The sequence below is a fragment of the Acartia tonsa genome, chromosome 1, assembly GCF_053477335.1.
Source record: "Acartia tonsa isolate MP-2025a chromosome 1, ASM5347733v1, whole genome shotgun sequence".
Classification (NCBI taxonomy): Eukaryota; Metazoa; Arthropoda; class Copepoda; order Calanoida; family Acartiidae; genus Acartia; species Acartia tonsa.
The window spans coordinates 10,490,498-10,512,099 of NC_137260.1; the positions used below are offsets into that span (position 1 = coordinate 10,490,498).

At 32.1% G+C, this 21,602-nt stretch overlaps 1 protein-coding gene across 2 annotated transcripts; it reads left to right on the forward strand.

Moving 5' to 3' along the window:
* Positions 1-234: 234 nt before the first annotated feature.
* LOC145312950 (retinol-binding protein pinta-like) lies at positions 235-21,134 on the forward strand. Of its 2 annotated transcripts, XM_080152172.1 has the most exons (16): positions 235-343; positions 2,921-2,958; positions 3,768-3,821; positions 4,081-4,144; positions 4,327-4,385; positions 13,825-13,925; positions 14,543-14,648; positions 15,126-15,200; positions 16,327-16,383; positions 16,573-16,617; positions 17,368-17,415; positions 18,137-18,193; positions 18,682-18,732; positions 19,376-19,415; positions 20,188-20,242; positions 20,935-21,134. In XM_080152172.1, exons 1-16 carry the CDS (start codon positions 334-336, stop codon positions 21,029-21,031), a joined length of 957 nt encoding a protein of 318 aa, XP_080008298.1. In that variant the 5' UTR covers positions 235-333; the 3' UTR covers positions 21,032-21,134. The 2 variants fall into 2 exon arrangements, with proteins under 2 accessions (XP_080008298.1, XP_080008291.1); XM_080152165.1 differs by lacking the exon at positions 17,368-17,415 and having other exon boundaries at positions 18,089-18,193.
* Positions 21,135-21,602: the final 468 nt, after the last annotated feature.

The window sequence follows — 21,602 nt, forward strand, 5'->3', positions numbered from 1 at the left end:
ATAAAAAAAAAATACTGAGACCCTGCATTTAGAAGTAGTGCTTTGGCTTTAAAAATAGATTTTCATTTTTAAAATGACTTCTTGACAAAGTCGTGCAAAAAACGGTTTATTAATTTGTATGTAAAGTCATTATGATTAAAAGAAGGATATTATAAATTGAATATCACTTTAATTTTTGAATAAAATATTAAAAAGCAAACAATTATGTTCTTAGTTTCTATGCTCTTATCTCTATCCCAGAGGAGTTAATTATTTTATATTATTAACTTTAGTCAATACAAAATCTCTGTTATAAATTTGTATTTAATTTTCTTTGTTAGTTACAAATTCAAGATGCCAGAAAAGGAATTGTTGATATTAATTTTTGATAATGAGATATTATTACTTTGAATTCAAGAATATTTGTTTGCTAAAATTGTTTTGATTTTTACCTTGATCTTATGCAAATAATTATCTGTTCAGAAACATTATCTGTTTTAAACATAATCATAAAATAATTAAAATATCGTAAGTTTGATAATCCTATTATATAAAGTAGTAAGCGTTTTTTGTCTGTCCCAAAGGATCTCGCTAACCGCTGAACCGATATTGTTCTCCATTACAGTGAAGCTCCTTATAAGTCCTGGGAAGGTTTTAAACTATTTTTGGAGAGAGTGTCTTTACCCCCCTCCCCCCCCAAAAAAATATTTTTTAACTCTTGAAACTCAAATTTAAAATGGGCTGAGATCTAATTTTCCCCCTCCTACCAGTGCCTCTAGAGGCTTCTAGGGGCGTAGCCGCTAGTATGACATAAAGTCGACATATCAAAAGTCTATTGGAAATATGACTACTTACCTATGTTCAGGGACAAGGGACAAGGATTCAGACACACAATTTCCTCACAGCCTACTTCCTTTTTTCCCCCCCACTTCCCTTTAGTTACAACACAAAACATTAAGTTTACGCCAAAATTAAGCCACTAATATATCAAAATTTTCAGCCATTTCAAATTGAATTAATTTGCTGTATTTGATAAGCATTCAATTATGACATTTTAAATTTAACCTTTGTCACCTGTTTTAAGTACAACAATTTTTATGCCTAATAGTACTAACGAATAGCATTTTCTTTCTTTACTAACAAAAAATGCAACAAGTTTTGGGTCAATGAGTATTTTAAAGATTTTCAGCAGAAAAGTTTGAACATTTTTTCAGAATTATTGTATAAATGTTATCTTTACAAGAAAAAACTAATTTTAATTTTCTGAGAAAAAAAAGGAAATTTATGCCAATTTTTCATTCAGAACATTTTTAACCTAAGCCAAGTTCTTCTTAAACTCTCTCATTCTCCCTCTTTTGTTATGTAATTCTAGTGTTTTACTTAATGTCTGAAGCTTCCCATTCTCTAGTGGCTTATATCGTTACAGGGAGAAATGTCCTTACTATTAACCAGAACGAAATAGAAACGCTTTGATCTTAACAAAGCAATTAATATAGCAAATCTATTATTCTTTAAATGTATAATTACATATTGTTTTCTTATATTTTGACAGGCCATAAAAGGTAACCAAAAATATTCTTATTCAATTGGCCAAGTAATGTAACTCTAAGAGTCCGTGTTAAACTTTTTACAGACTTTTCTGGTGTCTATTATGTACTTTGCAATTGGCAGATATTTTATATATGGAAAGAGCATGTAAAAAAAATGAAAATAAATAATATATAAGTTGTAGTACAAAAGCAGGCTGTTTTTATTGTAAGTAAATAAAATAATGCACAATTATTTACTTATAATTTTGGGATTTTGAAAGTTTTAGGAAGGTAACGACCCGGATCTTGGACAAAGTAGCCTCGGACAAAGTAGCAACCGGACAAAGTAGCACCCGGACAAAGTAGCCTCCTAAGGAAAGTAGCCTCACCTGTTAATAAAGTTCATGGCCGCAGCGCTCGGCCCCCTGGCCTGCCTAGCAGCGGGCGCTCGGCCCCCTTGCCTATAACCTAACCTAACCCAATCTCAAAATTGCAAAAACAATGTTATAAATTGTAAAAACAATATTAAAACTTGTAAAAATCTACCAACCACTTTTTGTAAAATCCACGAAATTTTAAACCATCTATGTATTAACAGTTGAAGATATTTTTCTTAAATAAATGTCCTGAGGATAATATAGGTTAGGTTAGATTATAGGCTAGGGGACCGAGCGCTCGCGGCTAGGCAGGCCAGGGGGCCGAGCGCTGCAGCCATGACCTTTATTAACAGTGAAGACTACTTTCCTTAGGAGGCTACTTTTCTTAAGTAAATGTCCCGAGGCTACTTTGTTCGGGTGCTACTTTGTCTGGAGGCTACTTTGTCTGAGGCTACTTTGTCCAAGATCCAACGACCCCCCCCCCCCTTAAACGTCCTTTCATCCATATTCAGTTTTTATCCATACAAATATTAAATCCATTAATTGCAAACAAATACATAACTTCAATTTAGCTTTGTTTTTTAATTTTAATGCTTGATGTGTAACTTTCTAGAAACGTGTGCAAATTTTTTTAAAGAATTTTAAAACTGGATATAGTATATACGTGGATATTATGACAGGGAATCAATCCTCGTCAATTTAGGTTGCCAACATGGATATCGCTTATATGTCATTTCGTTCATTCAGTTGAAGGGGAGGGTCATTATTTTAGCCGGCTACAATCTTCACTTTATTAGAGTACATGATAATCTGGTGTAAGATCCAAGAATTAATAAATCCATTATCAAAAATATTTTGAAACCTTAGACTTCTTTGAACAAGTGCATTACCGTCTAAAAATAGCCCAACTTTATTTTATATAAAATTCATCTTAACCTTTTTGAGATTAAACCGGCTCAACCTGCAAAGACTGGTTCAAAAGTTAAATAAGAAAAAAAAGAATACAAGATTAATATCAACAAAAAGAAACTGTTTAGGATTCTGTACCAGAACCCAACACCCTGACACCTGAGGTAAGTCCAATAATATTTCCACCAATCAAAAATGATAAGAATGCTGAGATGGAAGAGACATTGGGCTCGTTATTACACTAGTCCCAAAAGATTTGTAATAACTTTTCTTATTCGTAGGTTATATTCATCGGATGTGTGCATAAATTTTTCAACCATTGTCGTATCTCTGTTACGAATGTTTAGCGATTGGTTGTTTCTTGCTCATTTTGTACAATCACATGTCTTGAGGCAAAATTTTCATTCTTATATAATAGTCACATGATCTTAGTGATGGTGTGTGTGTGTCCTTGTCTGTACCGAAGGATCTCTGTAACTGCTGAATCAATATGCTTCTCCTCAACAGTGTACATAGCTTCTCATAGGTCCTGGGAAGGTTTATAACTATTTTGGAAAGGGTACCAACACCTTCATACGATATGTCGCCACTAGAAAAAAATAACCCTCCCCAATTTTTTTACCAAAAACTTTTTCTTTTAAAACTACTATTGAAAGGGAGTGGGGGGGGGGGTTGACTTCCCCTTAAGGATCCCTAGAGGCCTCTAAAGGCTCAACTGCTAGTAAATATAACAGTAATCGTATTAATCAAACCCCTATACCCAAATTTCATCTAGCAGGAACGAAGCAATGCTAGAATTGTACTAATCTTATGAAAAATCTAACATGGCTTGTGATAATAGGACGAGAGTAGTTAGAGTGCGTAGCCAGGAGCTGTGATTCAGAATCCTGGTCCCATTTCCCTGCCAGTAGTTGACTAGTGAAATCTACCCTGATTTTTTTTATGACAACTAATTGTTCAAAATTTTTTTTAGGAGATCTTGGAGGCGGCTAAAAATGATCTTGGAGAAGACCCCAAGAAATTACAGGTTAAAGGATTCTTGTTAATTGTTATGTATAAACTGTTTTCTGTAATTTTTATAAGTGAAGCTTTTCTGTAATTAAGGCCTGTACGTCCGTTCGTGCGCAAGTATTAGATCTTTTCGTTAATTTAAGCATTTTAACTTTAAATATAAATTTACAAGTAATCATAGTGTGCCTGGTCGTCAGTTATACTTTTTTAAGTCAGTATTTTGCTTTTATGGATGTTGACATACTTGTTTGGTTTTTTATGATTTTTAAAAATAGGATTGTATGGAGCATCTGAGAAAGTGGATTGATCAAAGTCCTCATCTACAAAATATAAAGAAAGGTAAATTTTAAAAGGTTATATAGGTAAACGGATCTCAGAATTTGCTGGTCCCAATGGGTTGTGTTGGGGGTAATTTTCCTGACATTCTTCGCTCTCACTTTGAGACTTGGCCGAAGCAACTAGTTATTAATAAAGAAGCTGTAATTTTTCATAATAATACATATATATATATATAATTTTAGATGATATGGTGCTGAAGACCTTTCTACGAGGATGTAAATACAGCTTGGAAAAGGCAAAGGTAAACTAAACATTAAAGTAAAAGAATAGATGGGGCACGAGCAATGCGTAACTCAGACCTTTTGTTGGAGACCCTCTGCCAACTTTAAATTGTGTCTTTAAATATCACCCAATTGCGTCGGAAATATAAACACAGCCAAGTCGCTACAAAAGAGCAGACAGCAATTTGCCAGCAGATGAAATAGAACCCTACTAATTGAACCAGGTACTTGTCTGGTTTATACAACTATACTTATACATTTATTAACAATTGTGCAGCTTAGTGTATGCAATTTCAGCGTCGTAAACAAAACTAAGGTAAACTAGAAAATTATTAATTTACAATTTACAAACATATTAAAAAATATTTATAGGCTTAGTCACGGCTGACGCGCAGCTGCCGAGCCCGGCATAAAACTATACTAATATATGCATAGCATACCTATATGACATATATTTGAGCTTTAAATTTTGAACATATTTTGTAACACAATGAATGAACAAGTTTATGCTATAGATTTTACATGAATTTTCTTTGTATGATGATATAAGGCTGTTCTGATAAGTCTGCTAACATGTTCTAAAAAAAATAATCATACATAATTATATATATTTGACATTTTACATTTGGAGAATGATCTGGAAGCAAAGCTTCGGGTATTTTTTAAAAGTGAAGATTTTCCATAATTAGGGTCGGTCCGTACATCCGTAACGGTTAGCTCTTTTAGTTAATTTAGGCATGTTAGAATTGTCCTATCGATTTCAAACTTTGAATGATGATTCCTATGACAGTTAGGTACAATTTAGAAAACGGAGAAACTCTATAATCGTTACCAGACTGTCCGTACGTCCATTTAAAACATGTTGAATTTTAAATATTTTTAAAAGTATTTCCATTTACTGCATTAAATTTATGTGCTTAAAAATGACTGTTCTGCTTGTTAATTTCTGACACTGTACAATAATTATTGTTCGTATGTCTTCCTTCTGATTTTGGTCTCGAAATTGTAAGAAGCTTTAAAGTTAAGATAAGGATGAAAATTGTTCAAATGTTCAATAAACTTTAAAAGTTGTTGCTCAGTTCCAGTCCAAAAGAAAAAAATATCATCAATATATCGTTTGTAAAGGTGTGGTTTGATGCCTTTCCATGATGTTAGCATCAAACATTCTATGGCACCCATGAATAAACAGGCAAAAGTGGGTGCAACACGCGTGCCCATGGCTGTCCCAATCCGTTGTAAGTAATACTTATTATTAAAAACAAGAACATTACATGTTAGCACTAGGGTTAAAAGAGTAATTAAGAAAGTGGTTGGGACACTTTTATCACTTCTTGTGGATCATATGAAGGAAATGAAGTCATTCCTAAAAAGGACAGAAATTCCCTTCCAAAAAGGACAGAAATCATCTTCCTTTTTCTCAGATATCTCAAATATGGACAAAAATCACTCTCCTTTTTCTCACATATCTGAAAAAGAGGATAAAAATCACCTTCCTAAATCTCACTTTATCTTCCTAATTCTAAGAAAATTAACCCAATACCTCTAAGTTCTTCCTTATTCTCAGATAGCCTACCTTATTCTAAGAAATTCTTCCTTATTCTAATAAGATCTACCTTATTCTAAGAAATACTTCCTAATTCTATGACAATCTACCTTATTCTAAGACATTCTTCCTTATTCTAAGAAATTCTTCCTAATTCTATGAAAATCTACCTTATTATAAGACATTCTTCCTTATTCTAAGAAATTCTTAGTTATTCTAATAAGATCTACCTTATTCTAAGAAATACTTCCTAATTCTATGAAAATCTACCATATTATAAGACATTCCTCCTTTTTCTAAGAAAATCTACCTTATTCTAAGACATTCTTCCTAATTCTATGAAAATCTATCTTATTCTAAGACATTCTTCCTTATTCTAAGAAAATCTACCTTATTTTAAGACATTCTTCCTTATTCTAAGAAAATCTACCTTATTCTAAGACATTCTTCCTTATTCTAAGAAAATCTACCTTATTCTAGGACATTCTTCCTTATTCTAAGAAAATCTCTTCCTAAATCTCACTTAATCTTCCTAATTATAAGAAAATTAACCCAATACCTCCTAGTTCTTCCTTATTCTCAGATAGCCTACCTTATTCTAAGAAATTCTTCCTTATTCTAATAAGATCTACCTTATTCTAAGAAATACTTCCTAATTCTATGAAAATCTACCTTATTATAAGACATTCTTCCTTATTCTAAGAAAATCTACCTTTTTCCCTCAAAGTCTTCCTTCTCATCACATATCCTTCCTTTGTCTCAGATAATTTAGCTAATTCTTGCTAATTAGACCAACCATTCCTGGGATCTTAAGCTTCAGACAGAAAAACCTTACTATTTTCTTCATATTCTACCAGGAGATGAGAAAAGTGCTGTGTTGCAATAATTTTATGTAGATCAGATTTTTTCATCCAAATAAAAAAGCTAGCTTTTTTTAAGAGTGAAAAATAAGAATGTTTTTAATTTAATGACAAACTAGCCCCTAGAGACCTCTTTAATTTTAGTGGGTTTCTAATTTTTTTTTTTGGGGGGGGGGAGATTTTTCCTAGGGGAGATATCTCTTTAGAATGTGTTAGTACTCTCCCCCAAAATAGCTATAAACCTTCCTTTGTCTTATAAGAAGCTAAACAGTAATGAAGAACCATACTGCTTCTATATATAATATTAAAAAAATATTCTTATAAAAAAGGTAGCTTTTAGAAATTAGAAAAAAAACGTCCGTCAGCTTGGCTAGCCTGGACAAGAATTTGACGCAGCACGGCCGGCTACATGGTAAGGGAGGGGGTGTATTTTTTATGAACGAACACAAACCCACAGACATACATTTAAAATAAGACCATAGACTATGTATATTTAGAATTTTAAGAATTTTAATGGATAATTAATTATATTGTTAGTGTTTTATTTCAAACTAGCGGCTACGCTCCTAGAGACACTTTTAGGGGCACTTTAGGTGGTGGGAATTGAATTTAATATCTCCATTTTCTATAGTAGTTTAAAATGAAAAAGTGAAAAAAATGAAGGGAAGGGGGTTAATTTTTTTTGTTTTGGTGGGGGGGGGGATCATACTCATCCCCACATTTTTCATTTCTGTTTTTTTTTATTTTAAATTAAAATTTTTTGTAAAGGAGTAATATTTTTCAAGGTGGGTGGTGGTACCCTTCTCAAAATGGCTATAAACCTTCTCAGGATCTATGAGAAGCTACAGTGTAAAAATGAACCATATCGGTTCAGCGGTATCTAATTATTTTAAAAAAACTTTTATATTACATATTCTATATTTACAAATTGTCTTTGATATGTTGTCCTTGTCCCATGCCGAAACAGAGAAATCAACCTATAATCAGGAATTAAGAGGGATAGGACAATGGATGATAAATCAATTTACTTAATTAATTAAATAAAAAGTCTCTAAAGTTGTTGAGCCCATTAATAAGAAATTGTTAAAATAAAACTGTGTAATAATTCAGGGAGGGAGTGAATATTGAGCTGTTTATTACACTGCACTGGTCCCCAAAGTTTTATAATAACGTTTTCTTATTCAGTGACTTAAAACTTTTATTGAATTTTATTGGTTTGTACATTAAAATGAGTGTCCTGTCCATTAACGATTCAATTCAACCACTAATTATAACTTACAAAAGGGATAATTTTATGTTTAATCAGTGAGGATTTACATCAACTTATCGGCAATTGTCTTATTCTTTAGATCCCTGTTAATAGTAAACGATTTAACCACCAATTATAACTTACAGAAGGGATAATTTTATGTTTAATCATTGAGGATTTACATCAACTTATCGGCAATTGTCATATCCCTTTAGATCCCTGTTAATAGTATATTTGGGGAATGAATAATAGAACATATGGGTTAGTGAGGGGATGAGTGATGACCAACATCAGAGCTAAAGAATTGTTGATTTTCGGATATTTTTATAATTATAAATATATGTTCAAAAGATATAAAGGATTATGAATTTTCTTAATATTCATATTACTTAATACCAAAAAATAAAATATTTCTTAATGTCAAAACTTTTTGTATTTAGATTTTAGTATTGGTCTTTAAAAGCAACAAATTGGGTCGAGTTGGGTCAATATTTAAAAGGATGGTTCGATTTTTAAAGCTATAAGTTGCTAACCTGTTTATTGGTCAGTTTATTCACCATAAAGAAGGAAAAGAGATAGGGTAAAGGGGAGAGGGGATAGATAATGTTTTAACCATCTACAACAATGATATTTTAAGAGGATACAAAATTATGGTTCAACTTCCAATTAATTCTATATTTATTCACGTGGATATTATCACAGGAGAAAATTTTTAGTTAGTTTAGGTTGCAATTTCCCTTCGATTTTATTTGGTGTACCATTTTTCCATTAGGATGGGAGGGAATAGGGTAAAGAATTGGGTGGGGAAGATCGTTATTTTAGCCCGCAAGAGAGTTCACTCTATTATAGAACATGAAATATTTCGTGTAATATCTAAGTAATAATAAATCCATTGTGGTGAATTCAAAATTAAAAAAAAAATTGAAAATTGACCCACTCTAATTGCCCTTGAATTGATTTCATAATTATCAGCTGTTTTAGTTTACCGACGAAAAGAATAAGTTGCCAACTTTCTATAGAGTTTGTACCACATAAATAGGAATGTGAAGAAAAAAAACATTACATTGGTTGAGACTAGTAGCTACGCCACTAGAGGCTTCTATGGACACTTTGGGTAATTAATCAAATAAAAATGTCTGACTCTAAGCCTGGGATTTTATTTTTGAAAAGGAAAAGATTTTTTTCTGATGGTTAGGGGGGAAATTTTTTTCTTTAGGCAATTTTTCTTGGGAGCTCAGACAAACATCCTGTTACTTTTATAAAAGGATTGCTAATTACATATAGTTATTGAAGAAAATTATCAGTAAAATATACAAAAAATTAATTTGTTTTGAAATTATTACTTTTTTGGTCTTGGTCTAATATTTTATGTGTTGGCTAGAGAAAGATTGTAAAGACTACTTGTCTTTTTCTGTTATCCTGTTATTATTAGGTTTATTTCTCTGCAAAATTATGTTAATATTATTAATAATTTTATGAATAAAAACATAAACACTAAATGTCAAAAGATACAACCAAAAAAAATACTGAATTTTCTATTATTTCTTAAGATAATTTCATACTTCTGACTGGGGTTCCTATTAAAATGTACTTTATGAATTTCCACCTCTAAAGTACAAACAAACATTTCAGGTCAAAAGATACAACTCAAACTTATCCTACACATGTTGTTCTGATATCCCAATAAACATAAGGAAATATATGTGAGAAAAACCAAGATTTTGAGAGAATAAGGAAGGGGAAAAGGCAGAATTTATATATTCTCTATACCTCTATTTCAGTTATGATATCCCAATATAAATTAGGAAAATTATCTGAGAAAAAGGAAGAATTAGGGGAATTAAGGAAGAACTTCTTAGAAAAAGCTAGGTTATCTGAAAATAAGAGAGAATTAGTAAGGAAAAGGAAGAAGTTCTTAGAATAAGCTAGATTTTCTTAGAATAAGGAAGAATGTCTTAGAATAAGGTAGATTTTCTTAGAATAAGGAAGAATGTCTTATAATAAGGTAGATTTTCATAGAATTAGGAAGTATTTCTTAGAATAAGGTAGATCTTATTAGAATAAGAAAGAATTTCTTAGAATAAGAAAGAATGTCTTAGAATAAGGTAGAATTTCTTAGAATAAGGAAGAATGTCTTAGAATAAGGTAGATTTTCTTAGAATAAGGAAGAATGTCTTAGAATAAAGTAGATTTTCATAGAATTAGGAAGTATTTCTTAGAATAAGGTAGATCTTATTAGAATAAGGAAGAATTTCTTAGAATAAGGAAGAATGTCTTAGAATAAGGTAGATTTTCTTAGAATAAGGAAGAATGTCTTAGAATAAGGTAGATTCTCATAGAATTAGGAAGTATTTCTTAGAATAAGGAAGAATTTGAAGGAATAAGGTAGACTTTCTTAGAATAAGGAAGAATTTCCTAGAATAAGGTAGGTCTTCTTAGAATAAGGGAGAATTTGTTAGAATAAGGTAGATTATCATAGAATTAGGAAGTATTTCTTAGAATAAGGTAGATCTTATTAGAATAAGGAAGATTTTCTTAGAATAAGGAAGAATGTCTTAGAATAAGGTAGATTTTCATAGAATTAGGAAGTATTTCTTAGAATAAGGAAGAATTTGAGGGAATAAGGTAGATTTTCTTAGAATAAGGAAGAATTTCATTGAATAAGGTAGGTCTTCTTAGAATAAGGGAGAATTTGTCTAATTAAGGTAGAATTTCTGAGAATAAGTAAGAATTTGGGTAAATAAGGTAGATTTATTAAGCATAGTTGTAATAGTGAGGAAAAGGAAGAATTTCTAAGAATTAGGAAGAATTTGTAAGATGGTGGACAGAGGTCACCTTCCTTTAGTGAGAATTTGTAAGATAGTGGACAGAAATCACCTTCCTTACAGAGAATTTGTAAGAAAAAGGAAAGTAAATAGCCTTCCTTTACCCAAGGAAGGGAATTTCTGTCCTTTTTAGGAATGACTTCATTTTCTTCATATGATCCCTTCTTGTTTCTAAAAATTTACCAAATATATTGATTCCCTCGTCTAAGGGAATATTCGTGTACAGACTTGACACATCCAAAGTCACAGGAATAGAACCTGGAGGCTGCGGCCCTTTTAGATTCTCCTGCTCAAAGTTTCTTAGCATATCTGGTGTATCCTCCCAATATGATGGCAAGGATTTAACCAGATGGTTAGAATGAATATCCACAAAATGGCTTGCATTCTCGAAAGTAGTACCACTTGCTGACTCTACTGGCCTGAGGGGAGGTACAGTGGTACCTGGCGGCCATTTCTCAGGAGCCACATGATCTTTAATCAAGCCATACAATCTACCTGGCTTTGGCTCCTCTGTTACAAGCCATGAAGCTATATCGTTGTCTATCCAGCCCTCCTTTTTAGCTTTATTTACTTCCGATTTAAGCTTCTCATGGTCATTAAACTGGATTTGATCCGCCTGATATGCATCCAGCTCTTGAAAATACGGGTGCTCTTGACCATCAGCATCTAAGTGTTTAACCTTAAGTAAAATCTCCATAGAATCAATATAATCCGAAGTGTTAAGAACGGAGCAGCCACCTGTCTTATCGTTCGGTTTAATTGTGATTTGGCGGGATTTTTGAAGTTGAATCAAGTCATTCATAGCACGCCTCTCTGATTCAGGCAAATTTGTATGAATTTTGTTTAAATCCGTACCTAGGACGCAAGCCAATGAACCATTTAAAAATGTGTTTAAATCTGCAGAAGGAGCGCTTTTTGGAAAACTAGTCTTAACCTTATGCCAAGGCTTTTTACCTTGTGTAGGTTCTATCAAGGTTTTTTCCATGTCGTCCTCCTTGTGAAGATTTTCACGCCATCTCATAGATCTGCCTAGCTTCTGAAAACCAGCGTGAATATCTGTAGTGTTAACAGATTTCGGTGTCACTGCAAAATTTAGGCCACGGTTTAAAAGGTCAGACATTTCTTTAGTTAATTCTATATCACTGTAATTAGTAACCAAAGAGTTCAAGCTTTTATTCTGACGTTTTATCTTTCGTCTATATTTTGTTCTTTTCACAAATTTTCGACACTTTTTAACTGTAGAATTATTATTTGCTGAGTCATTGTTTGACTGAAACTCACGAGGAATAGGCTTATTATTTTTCTGCAACAAGAAACACAACTTATTTTTATGTACATTGTAAAATTGTTTCTTTAATTTTAACTTATCACTGTTGACTTTTTCCTCCAAAAATAAATGTAAATTTGGTTCCGAAATTAATCCATGCAGAGAAATTTTTAGGCTGCGCAGATGTTTTTTACATAAATCCAAATGTTTATTTTCCTCGACAATGCCTATCTTTAAATTATCAAAGCTCACATTTTGTAAATTTGTTTGAAAGTTTTGAGAAGCCTCGTTAGAAAATCTAACATTATGGTTGGCTTTTATCACAGAAGTTGGAGGCAAAACATTAAATCTTACACAGTTTTTTAAGAACCAAATGCGAGACGCGCATTTTTCTTGCTTTGTCAAAGCTTTGTGTAAGTTAAAGTATGACTTTTTGTAACTAGCATTCTCAAAAAAAGTTTTTTCATCATTTAAATTGCTGCTAACAGTAGGTACCTGGCCAGATGGTAGGGCCGTAGTAATCTGAGAACCTGGAGGGCTGGAAGCAGGGCGGGATAAGGCGGCATCAGCCCCATGGCCGGGGCCCGCCTCCTGCTCAACACTGTTCTGCACTGGAGACATACTATTTGTAGTGTATGATAACAATAAGTTAGAGTCTGTCTCAAAGATCACTGGAAAAATTACTATGGGATACAGTAATGTATTCACAAGGGATAGAATTTTCATCGTAAGCACTTTAACAGTTATAAATCTATCTCAACCATAACATTTATAAATTAGTAACTACTGCTGCTTCATAACGAAATATATTTCAAAGAAAAAAATCTTCATTATCAATCGCATCTGTAATAGAAAACAACAACATAAATAAATGAAAAAAAAAGCATTAAGAATTATACAAAAATAGTCAAAATGTTAAAATATATCATAAAAAATAAAATTTAAAATTCACAGCTACTGTTTAGATCTTTACTATAACACAACCAAATAACAAATGAAGGAGAAGCGGTCAAACTGGCTGTGTAATAAGAGAGAGAAAGGGAAGGGTATATAGTTTGAAAAAAATATTTTTTTAAAAACAATTGCAACTGCATTTTGAATCAAGTTCTACGATTTAACAATGGTTCAAATTTTCTAATATAAAATTTTTCACGGGCTAATCTTATCCAAGGATTATTACTTTTAAGTTGCTCAAAAGGAACAAATTGTAAATGGCAAGGGTTGTGGCCATTTTGTGAAAAATGTTGTCCTACAGTTTTTACAGAATTTGGTTCAATTGAAATAATAAAAAGTTAAGAAATAACACTGTATAAATATCTTGTATTTTTTTCTAATGCGAAGCCCTTCTATTATTAGGGTCGGTCCGTCCTTAACGTTCATTAATGTAGCACGTTCGAACTGTTCTATTGATTTCAATCTTTGCATGATGATTATATACTAGTTATACACGATTTAAGAAGCTTAGCAACTCTATAATCGTTACCAGAAAGTCCATATAACCAATTTAAACATGCATTATTTTTTTACTTTTTGACAACAAATTTATGTATGATATTTATCCTATTCATCTGATTTTTTATATTGATGCCTATGACCTTTTACTGTATCCTGTATTTACGCATTTTGTACCAAATTTATTTACAATTTTGTTTAAACATAAAAATTAATGTTCTGTTTATAAAGTGCAAATATCACTGAATATGGTTTAATTTTAGGAGAAGTTGGATTTCTTCTTCACAGTGCGGGCCACTTTACCCGACTGGTTTGATGACTGGGATCCCAGGCATGAGGTCATACAAAAGTTCATTAAACAAGGGTAAGAATTTATTCTGTTAATAGTGTTCATCTCTACAGTGGTCGTGAATTTAAAGTGTTTGTTGCCTGTTGGGTGTTACGTGGGGAGGACTTGTATCCGAAGGGTCACTAAGCCCACTCGAGGTTTATAGAGACAGACAATAAATCAAACTCTTTAGAAAAGTTCTGCTTGTTAAATATTGCCAGTTCTATATTAGCTTTGAAATGTGAAAGGTTTTAAGAAAAGCAAAGAGAAATAAAGCTCTTTATAGTGCCTTTAATGACGTCAAACTGGCCTACCATTGTTCAATTAAACTGTATACTGGTCTGCCATTGGTAATTTAGTCTGTGTATTGGCCTATCATTATTTGTTTGTATTGTATGACGTAATTTATTATAGGAACTCTAAAGAGTTTCAAGAGAAACGGCACAAGATACATATATCATAAATATAATGTTTTAGAGTGTACCTCCCCCTACCTGGATATGATAAACATGGCAGACACTGTGTCCTCATGAGACCTGGCATATATATATGTATATTTAGAGTGTACCTCCACCTACCTGGATCGATATGATAAACATGACAGACACTGTGTCCTCATGAGACCTGGTATATATATACATATATGTATTTAGAGTGTACCTCCCCCTACCTGGATATGATAAACATGGCAGACAATGTGTCCTCATGAGACATGGCAAACAAGATCCTGCAACGCAGAAACTAGAACATGGATTTAAGGTAAGTAATATTGTCTAGAGAAGGCAATTTAATATAATAATTTAGCTTTAATCGTTTTTAATATTGCAAAAATCTTCTTTTATATATCTTGCTAGTTACTGCGTCCCTTGTATCTATGGTGTCTCTATTCAAAAGGGAAAGAAGGGTTGGAAAAAAAACCTAAAGCAACCTCTAATGTTGACAATTATGAAAGTATAATAAATAAAACTAATCATTAAATAAACATGTACAGAAAACCAGGGATCCATAGGGATAAATTTATCTACATTCGCATTGATGATTTACAAAATTACAATTTCTGTAGATTACAATTAGTAGTAAAAACGTTTGGACACTTAATGAACCAACCAATTAAAGTTCAATGAAAGTCTCCAAAGTTGTTAACCCGAAGAATAAGAAGACGTTGTTTAAAACTTTGAGGGCTAGTGTAATAAACAGCCCAATGTCCCCTCCCTTCCTGATGTAAAATACATTTAGGTTAGCACTATGTTGATGGAATGTGCTTTGAGGTCCAATGAACAGGCACAAGTTAAAGGCATTGTCCTAATTCAGGTATCAAGTGACTATATATCTATTTGTATGTTTCTACTATCTATCTATCTGATTATGTTTCTACTATCTATCTTTCTTAGTATATTTCTGCTATCTATTTATCTTTTCATGTTTCTGCTATCTATTTATCTATTCATGTTTCTGCTATCTATTTATATATTTATGTTTCTACTATCTATCTATCTTATTATGCTTCTACTATCTATCTTTCTGACTATATTTCTACCATCCATCTATCTGATTATGTTTCTACTATCTATCTTTCTTAGTATATTTCTGCTATCTATTTATCTATTCATGTTTCTGCTATCTATTTATATATTTATGTTTCTACTATCTATCTATCTGATTATGTTTCTAATATCTATCTATCTTATTATGTTTCTACTATTTATTTATTTGATTATGTTTCTGCTATCTCTCTTTTTGATTGTGTTAATTATCTATCTATCTGCTTATGCTTCTACTATCTATCTATCTAATTATGTTTCTACTAACTATCTATCCGATTATGTTTCTACTATCTATATATCTGATTATGTTTCTACTATCTATCTTTCTGATTATGTTTCTGCTATCTATCTATCTGATTATGTTTCTGCTATCTATCTTTCTTAGTATATTTCTGCTATCTATTTATCTATTCATGTTTCTGCTATCTATTTATATATTTATGTTTCTACTATCTATATATCTGATTATGTTTCTAATATATATCTATCTTATCATGTTTCTACTATCTATATATCTGATTATGTTTCTACTATCTATATGTCTGATTATGTTTCTACTATCTATATATCTGATTATGTTACTGCTATCTATATATCTGATTATGTTTCTACTATCTATATATCTGATTATGTTTCTACTATCTATATATCTGATTATGTTTCTACTATCTATATATCTGATTATGTTACTGCTATCTATATATCTGATTATGTTTCTACTATCTATATATCTGATTATGTTTCTACTATCAATATATCTGATAACTATTTCTTCTATCTATCTATGTGCGTATTAATTTTACCGCTGTGACTTCTTTTTTTGAAATCTATTTATCTATAAATCTGACTATAAATCCATCTGTATTTCTCGCTATATCCAAGTATTTATCCAGGATATGAGTGGAATGACAGCTGGCCACGCTGCTATGATCAACCCTGCCCTTGCTAAGGTTATATTATTTATGAATTTTTTAAAAACTAATAAGAGAATAGAGCCTACATTAGAGTGAAACATTAGAGGGGGGAGGGGTTAAATAACTGTATATCCCCACCCCGTGGACCCTTTTCGAATATTAGCCAGTATCATGTCTGTGCCTTTTGGATGTTTTTACTTATTTCAAAATCATTTCAACTTTTAGAAAGCAATGACCGTTTGGCAGGATGCTAGCCCTCAGAATCCTAAGGTAACTAGCATTATCAATTTTATTGATTGATTTCATAAATACCTAAAAACTTTATAGATTTTTTGTTTGAATTCTATCTGATTTTTCTTTTTTCTTTTCCTGAATATTTCCAAAGTTCTATCTATCTATCCTACATGTTTCTAGACTATTCTATTTCTAAACATGGCTATCATCTTAGAGGACCTGTGTTTAAAGAATCTTCAATAATCTTTCCATCAATGTGAATATCATACTTGTATTACTACTTGTTGCTGCTCTAACACCTAGAGGCTCTGCATTCTAATGGAAATGGAATAGCAGAAAAAATAGCACAAAACCATTCAAAGACTTAAAGTAAAATAGGCTAAAAATACAATTGAAAGGGGGAGGGGTGTCCACCACCTCCCATCTCATGAGTCCCTAATCTTTCTATCTATCTATATCTAGGCTATCCACTTCTTGAACATGTCACCTGTCTTGGTAGCTGTCTTCACCATGATACAAAACTATCTATCTATCTATATCTAGGCTATCCACTTCTTGAATATGCCACCCGTCTTGGTAGCTGTGTTCACCATGATACAAAACTATCTATCTATTTATCTAGGCTATCCACTTCTTGAACATGCCACCTGTGTTGGTAGCTGTCCTCACCATGATACAAAACTATCTATCCATCTATATATCTAGGCTATCCATTTCTTGAACATGCCACCTGTCTTGGTAGCTGTGTTCACTATGATACAAAACTATCTATCTATCTATATCTAGGCTATCCACTTCTTGAACATGCCACCTGTCTTGGTAGCTGTGTTCACCATGATACAAAACTATCTATCTATCTATATCTAGGCTATCCACTTCTTGAACATGCCACCTGTCTTGGTAGCTGTGTTCACCATGATACAAAACTATCTATCTATCTATATCTAGGCTATCCACTTCTTGAACATGCCACCTGTCTTGGTAGCTGTGTTCACTATGATACAAAACTATCTATCTATCTATATCTAGGCTATCCACTTCTTGAACATGCCACCTGTCTTGGTAGCTGTGTTCACTATGATACAAAACTATCTATCTATCTATATCTAGGCTATCCACTTCTTGAACATGCCACCTGTCTTGGTAGCTGTGTTCACCATGATACAAAACTATCTATCTATCTATATCTAGGCTATCCACTTCTTGAACATGCCACCTGTCTTGGTAGCTGTGTTCACCATGATACAAAACTATCTATCTATCTATCTAGGCTATACACTTCTTGAACATGCCACTTGTCTTGGTAGCTGTGTTCACCATGATACAAAACTATCTATCTATCTATCTAGGCTATACACTTCTTGAACATGCCACCTGTGTTGGTAGCTGTGTTCACCATGATACAAAACTATCTATCTATCTATCTAGGCTATACACTTCTTGAACATGCCACTTGTCTTGGTAGCTGTGTTCACCATGATACAAAACTATCTATCTATCTATCTAGGCTATACACTTCTTGAACATGCCACCTGTGTTGGTAGCTGTATTCACTATGATACAAAACTTGCAGAAAGAAAAGATGAGAAAAAGAAATACCGTCCACCCAAAGGTAAATAATATCAGGGATATAAAGGGATAAGACAATGGATGAGGAATTGATGTACATCTCCAATGATGATACAAAAAATTAACCCTTCTTCAGATTACAATTGTTTGTTGAAAAGTTTGGACAAATACTGTCCACCCAAAGGTAAATTAAATGCTTTACTAAGTTCAAACTGTTGTACTCTTAAAATTGATCCTCAAAGTTTTATAATAATGTTTTATTAGTCGTTGGCTTAACAATTTTAAGTATTTATTAAATTTTGATTGGTTAGTTCATGGTTATGTTGAGTGTCCAAACATTTCATCCACTGATTGTAATCTACAAAAAGTAATTTTGTGTATCATCATTAGGAATGTACATCAATTTAACGGCTATTGTCTTTAGATCCCTGGTTTTAATTTAATTAAAACAAAATGATTAACTTTATTTTGATATCAAGATTCAGATATTCTTAAAATTTATTTATTATAATGAATTTAATTTAATATTAGGGAGATTACAGCAAGTTGATAGAGGATGTTGGACTTGATATACTACCCAAGGTAAATAAAACTGTACATATAGTCAGACAGGGTTAATTATAGAGTAGTTTCGCGACTAACAAGGACTATGCCTATATATAAACATTGTAGCATATTATATTCAGCAAGTTGCATGCTTTTTTTACTATAAAATTTACAAAATAATCAACTTGAATTTGATGCTGTGAGTATTGGTGCAAAAAATATGACGTAACAAAAAAAATTAGCCAATGAGAGGCCGTTATTGACCAATGGTAAAATTTATAGTGGCCTCTCATTGGCTAATTTTTTTGTTACGTCATATTTTTTGCACCAATACTCACAGCATCCTTGAATTTCAATATTCTTTATATTTGATGTATTTGTTTGAAAACATTTGAATGATTATTAATGTCGTCTTGAATTGAAAAAACATTAATTCTTGGCAGCAATGGAAGTAGAATATACGTGGATATTTTGACATGGAATATATTGTTGTGAATATAGGTTACTTTACCCTCTCATTTATTAGTCATATTCATCCGGTAGGAGGGAAGTCAGGGGTAAAGGTGGTAATCATTATTTTAGAACGCTGTTTGTTTTATTTTGTTAGAGAACATGAAGATCTGGTATAAGATCTAAGTAATCTTTATATATCTGTGATATCTAAAATTTACTTTTAAAGGAGTATGGAGGAAACAACGTCTCTGTTGACTTACTTACAGGTAAGTTTTTTATCAATTTTACTATTTGCAATTTTGCTTCGAAACCAATAAATATCTGCGATAAATAACTATTCTAGAGCATTATAAACACAGGCTCTTAGAAGAGTTCAAGGGAGGTGAATTCACACGCCAATTTATCAATCACTATACCCCTCTTACAATAAAATAACACGTCTTGTTGACTGTATTACACCCTTCCCAAAACCTTACAACCCCTTCGATTTTGGCTTTAGATAAGTGTCAAAATTTTAATATGCGCTTCGTGCATCTCACTGGAAAAACCACGTACACGCTGCTGATTAGAAATTCTTGGAAGCATAAAGTTACCATCCCCCCAAAAAAATCTTCCCAGTACCCATAAGAAACATTTTATGAAAAAGGAATTTTTTGAGATAGGTGTTTTCTGAGATGGGCGTTTTTTGAGATAGGCGTTTTCTGAGATGGGCGTTTTTTGAGATAGGCGTTTTCTGAGATGACCCATCTTAAGGGATAAGAAATTGACTTATAAATTAATGTACATCCCCTGTGATGATACTCAAAATTACTTCTTTTGTAGATTACAATTAGTGGTTGAAACGTTTGGACACTCAACCTCATGCACAAACCAGTCAAAATTTGATAAAAAGTCTCTAAAGTTTTTAACTTTATTATAAAACTTTGGGGACTAGTGCAATAAACAGACCAATATCCCCTATCTCCCTGCATTTTTATCAAGATATTATCAAGTTTTTTTGGTACAAACACACAAACAGATATCCTGACTTTTTTTTAGAGTACTGGAAAAGAGAAACTGAGATCAATAGAGATTGGTTCTTAGAGCAACCAAAGTAAGGATTTTACAGAGTTCAGCATCCGCGCGTCAGCCGCGACTACGCCTCATTTTTGAAACCGTTTGCCTGCTTTGGTTTTTTAAAAAGAAGGATTGATATATTTGGGTTTAGGTTTTAACTTCCAACTGATTTTTATAAATTGTAAAAGGCAGATTTTCCCGATGCCTACAGGCGGCTGAAACGGGTGCCGAGCCCTTGAATTTATATTTTAAGATATGTTCCTTTACTTACTAAAACAATGACTTTTGAAAAGCTTAATTTTAAGCTTGAAATATTAGCTTTTTTTCCTTTTTTTCAAGTCTTACTTTGCTAACTAAACCTTTTACAGAAATATCTTATTATTTGTTAACTTTTTTTATGTTTTATATATTCAATTATATTTTTATTCTTTATATTTATACAATTGACAAAGTAATTAATTCAGAAATCTGAAGGGAAAAGACAATGGCTGATAAATTGATGATCCTAAATGATGATACACAAATTACCCATTCTGCAGATTATAAAAAGTGGTTCAAACGCTTGGACACTGAACTAAATGAACCAACCAATCTAATGATAGTCTTAAATATAAAAAACTTTAAGGACTAGTGTAATACACAGCCCAATTGTCTCTTCCCTCCCTGGATTTATTGTTCGAGAAATTGGAATCAGTGAATTATTTATAACCTAATTTTTTTTTCATTTAGGTACAAGACTGACGAGAGCAAGAGACTTGGCAAGCCTAAGAACCATTCGGACATCTTTGGTATTGAAGGATCATTCAGAAAACTAGAAATTGATTAAATTTGTGGAGGCTATTTGTGCTGATTAACTGTCAACTCTATAGGAAATGGATTTATGATACTAAGGATAATATGTTTTAATAAATATAGTTATAATCTGTTTACTTTAATTTTGTTTTAAATACATGCATGACTTAGTGGAAAAACTTGAATCTTATAAATTAGATTTTAAGAATGGCACATAATCAAATTTATTTATAGAATTTTTATTTTTCGACAATTGGACACTAAAAAGAATAAACAATTTAGGGATTCTAATTTGTTAATAAAAAAGTGTGCCGTTATTATGTTATCATAAGTACGTAATTTAATGTCATAATACAATGTTTATATCGATATTATAACAACTTTTATCACTTTTTTATCAAAACAGTCGACATAAACACTTGGTATGATATCGCTAGAAAGTCAACTTCTTTCTATCAATGGACTGCAACCTTTTACACAATGCGATCAATATATAAAAGAATTAATCCTTATACTAAAGTAACAGGGTGTCTGTTTGTCTGTTTGAAAACATTCAAAGTGCCACTAGAGGTCTCTAGGGGCGTAGCCGTTAGTATCTACATAAT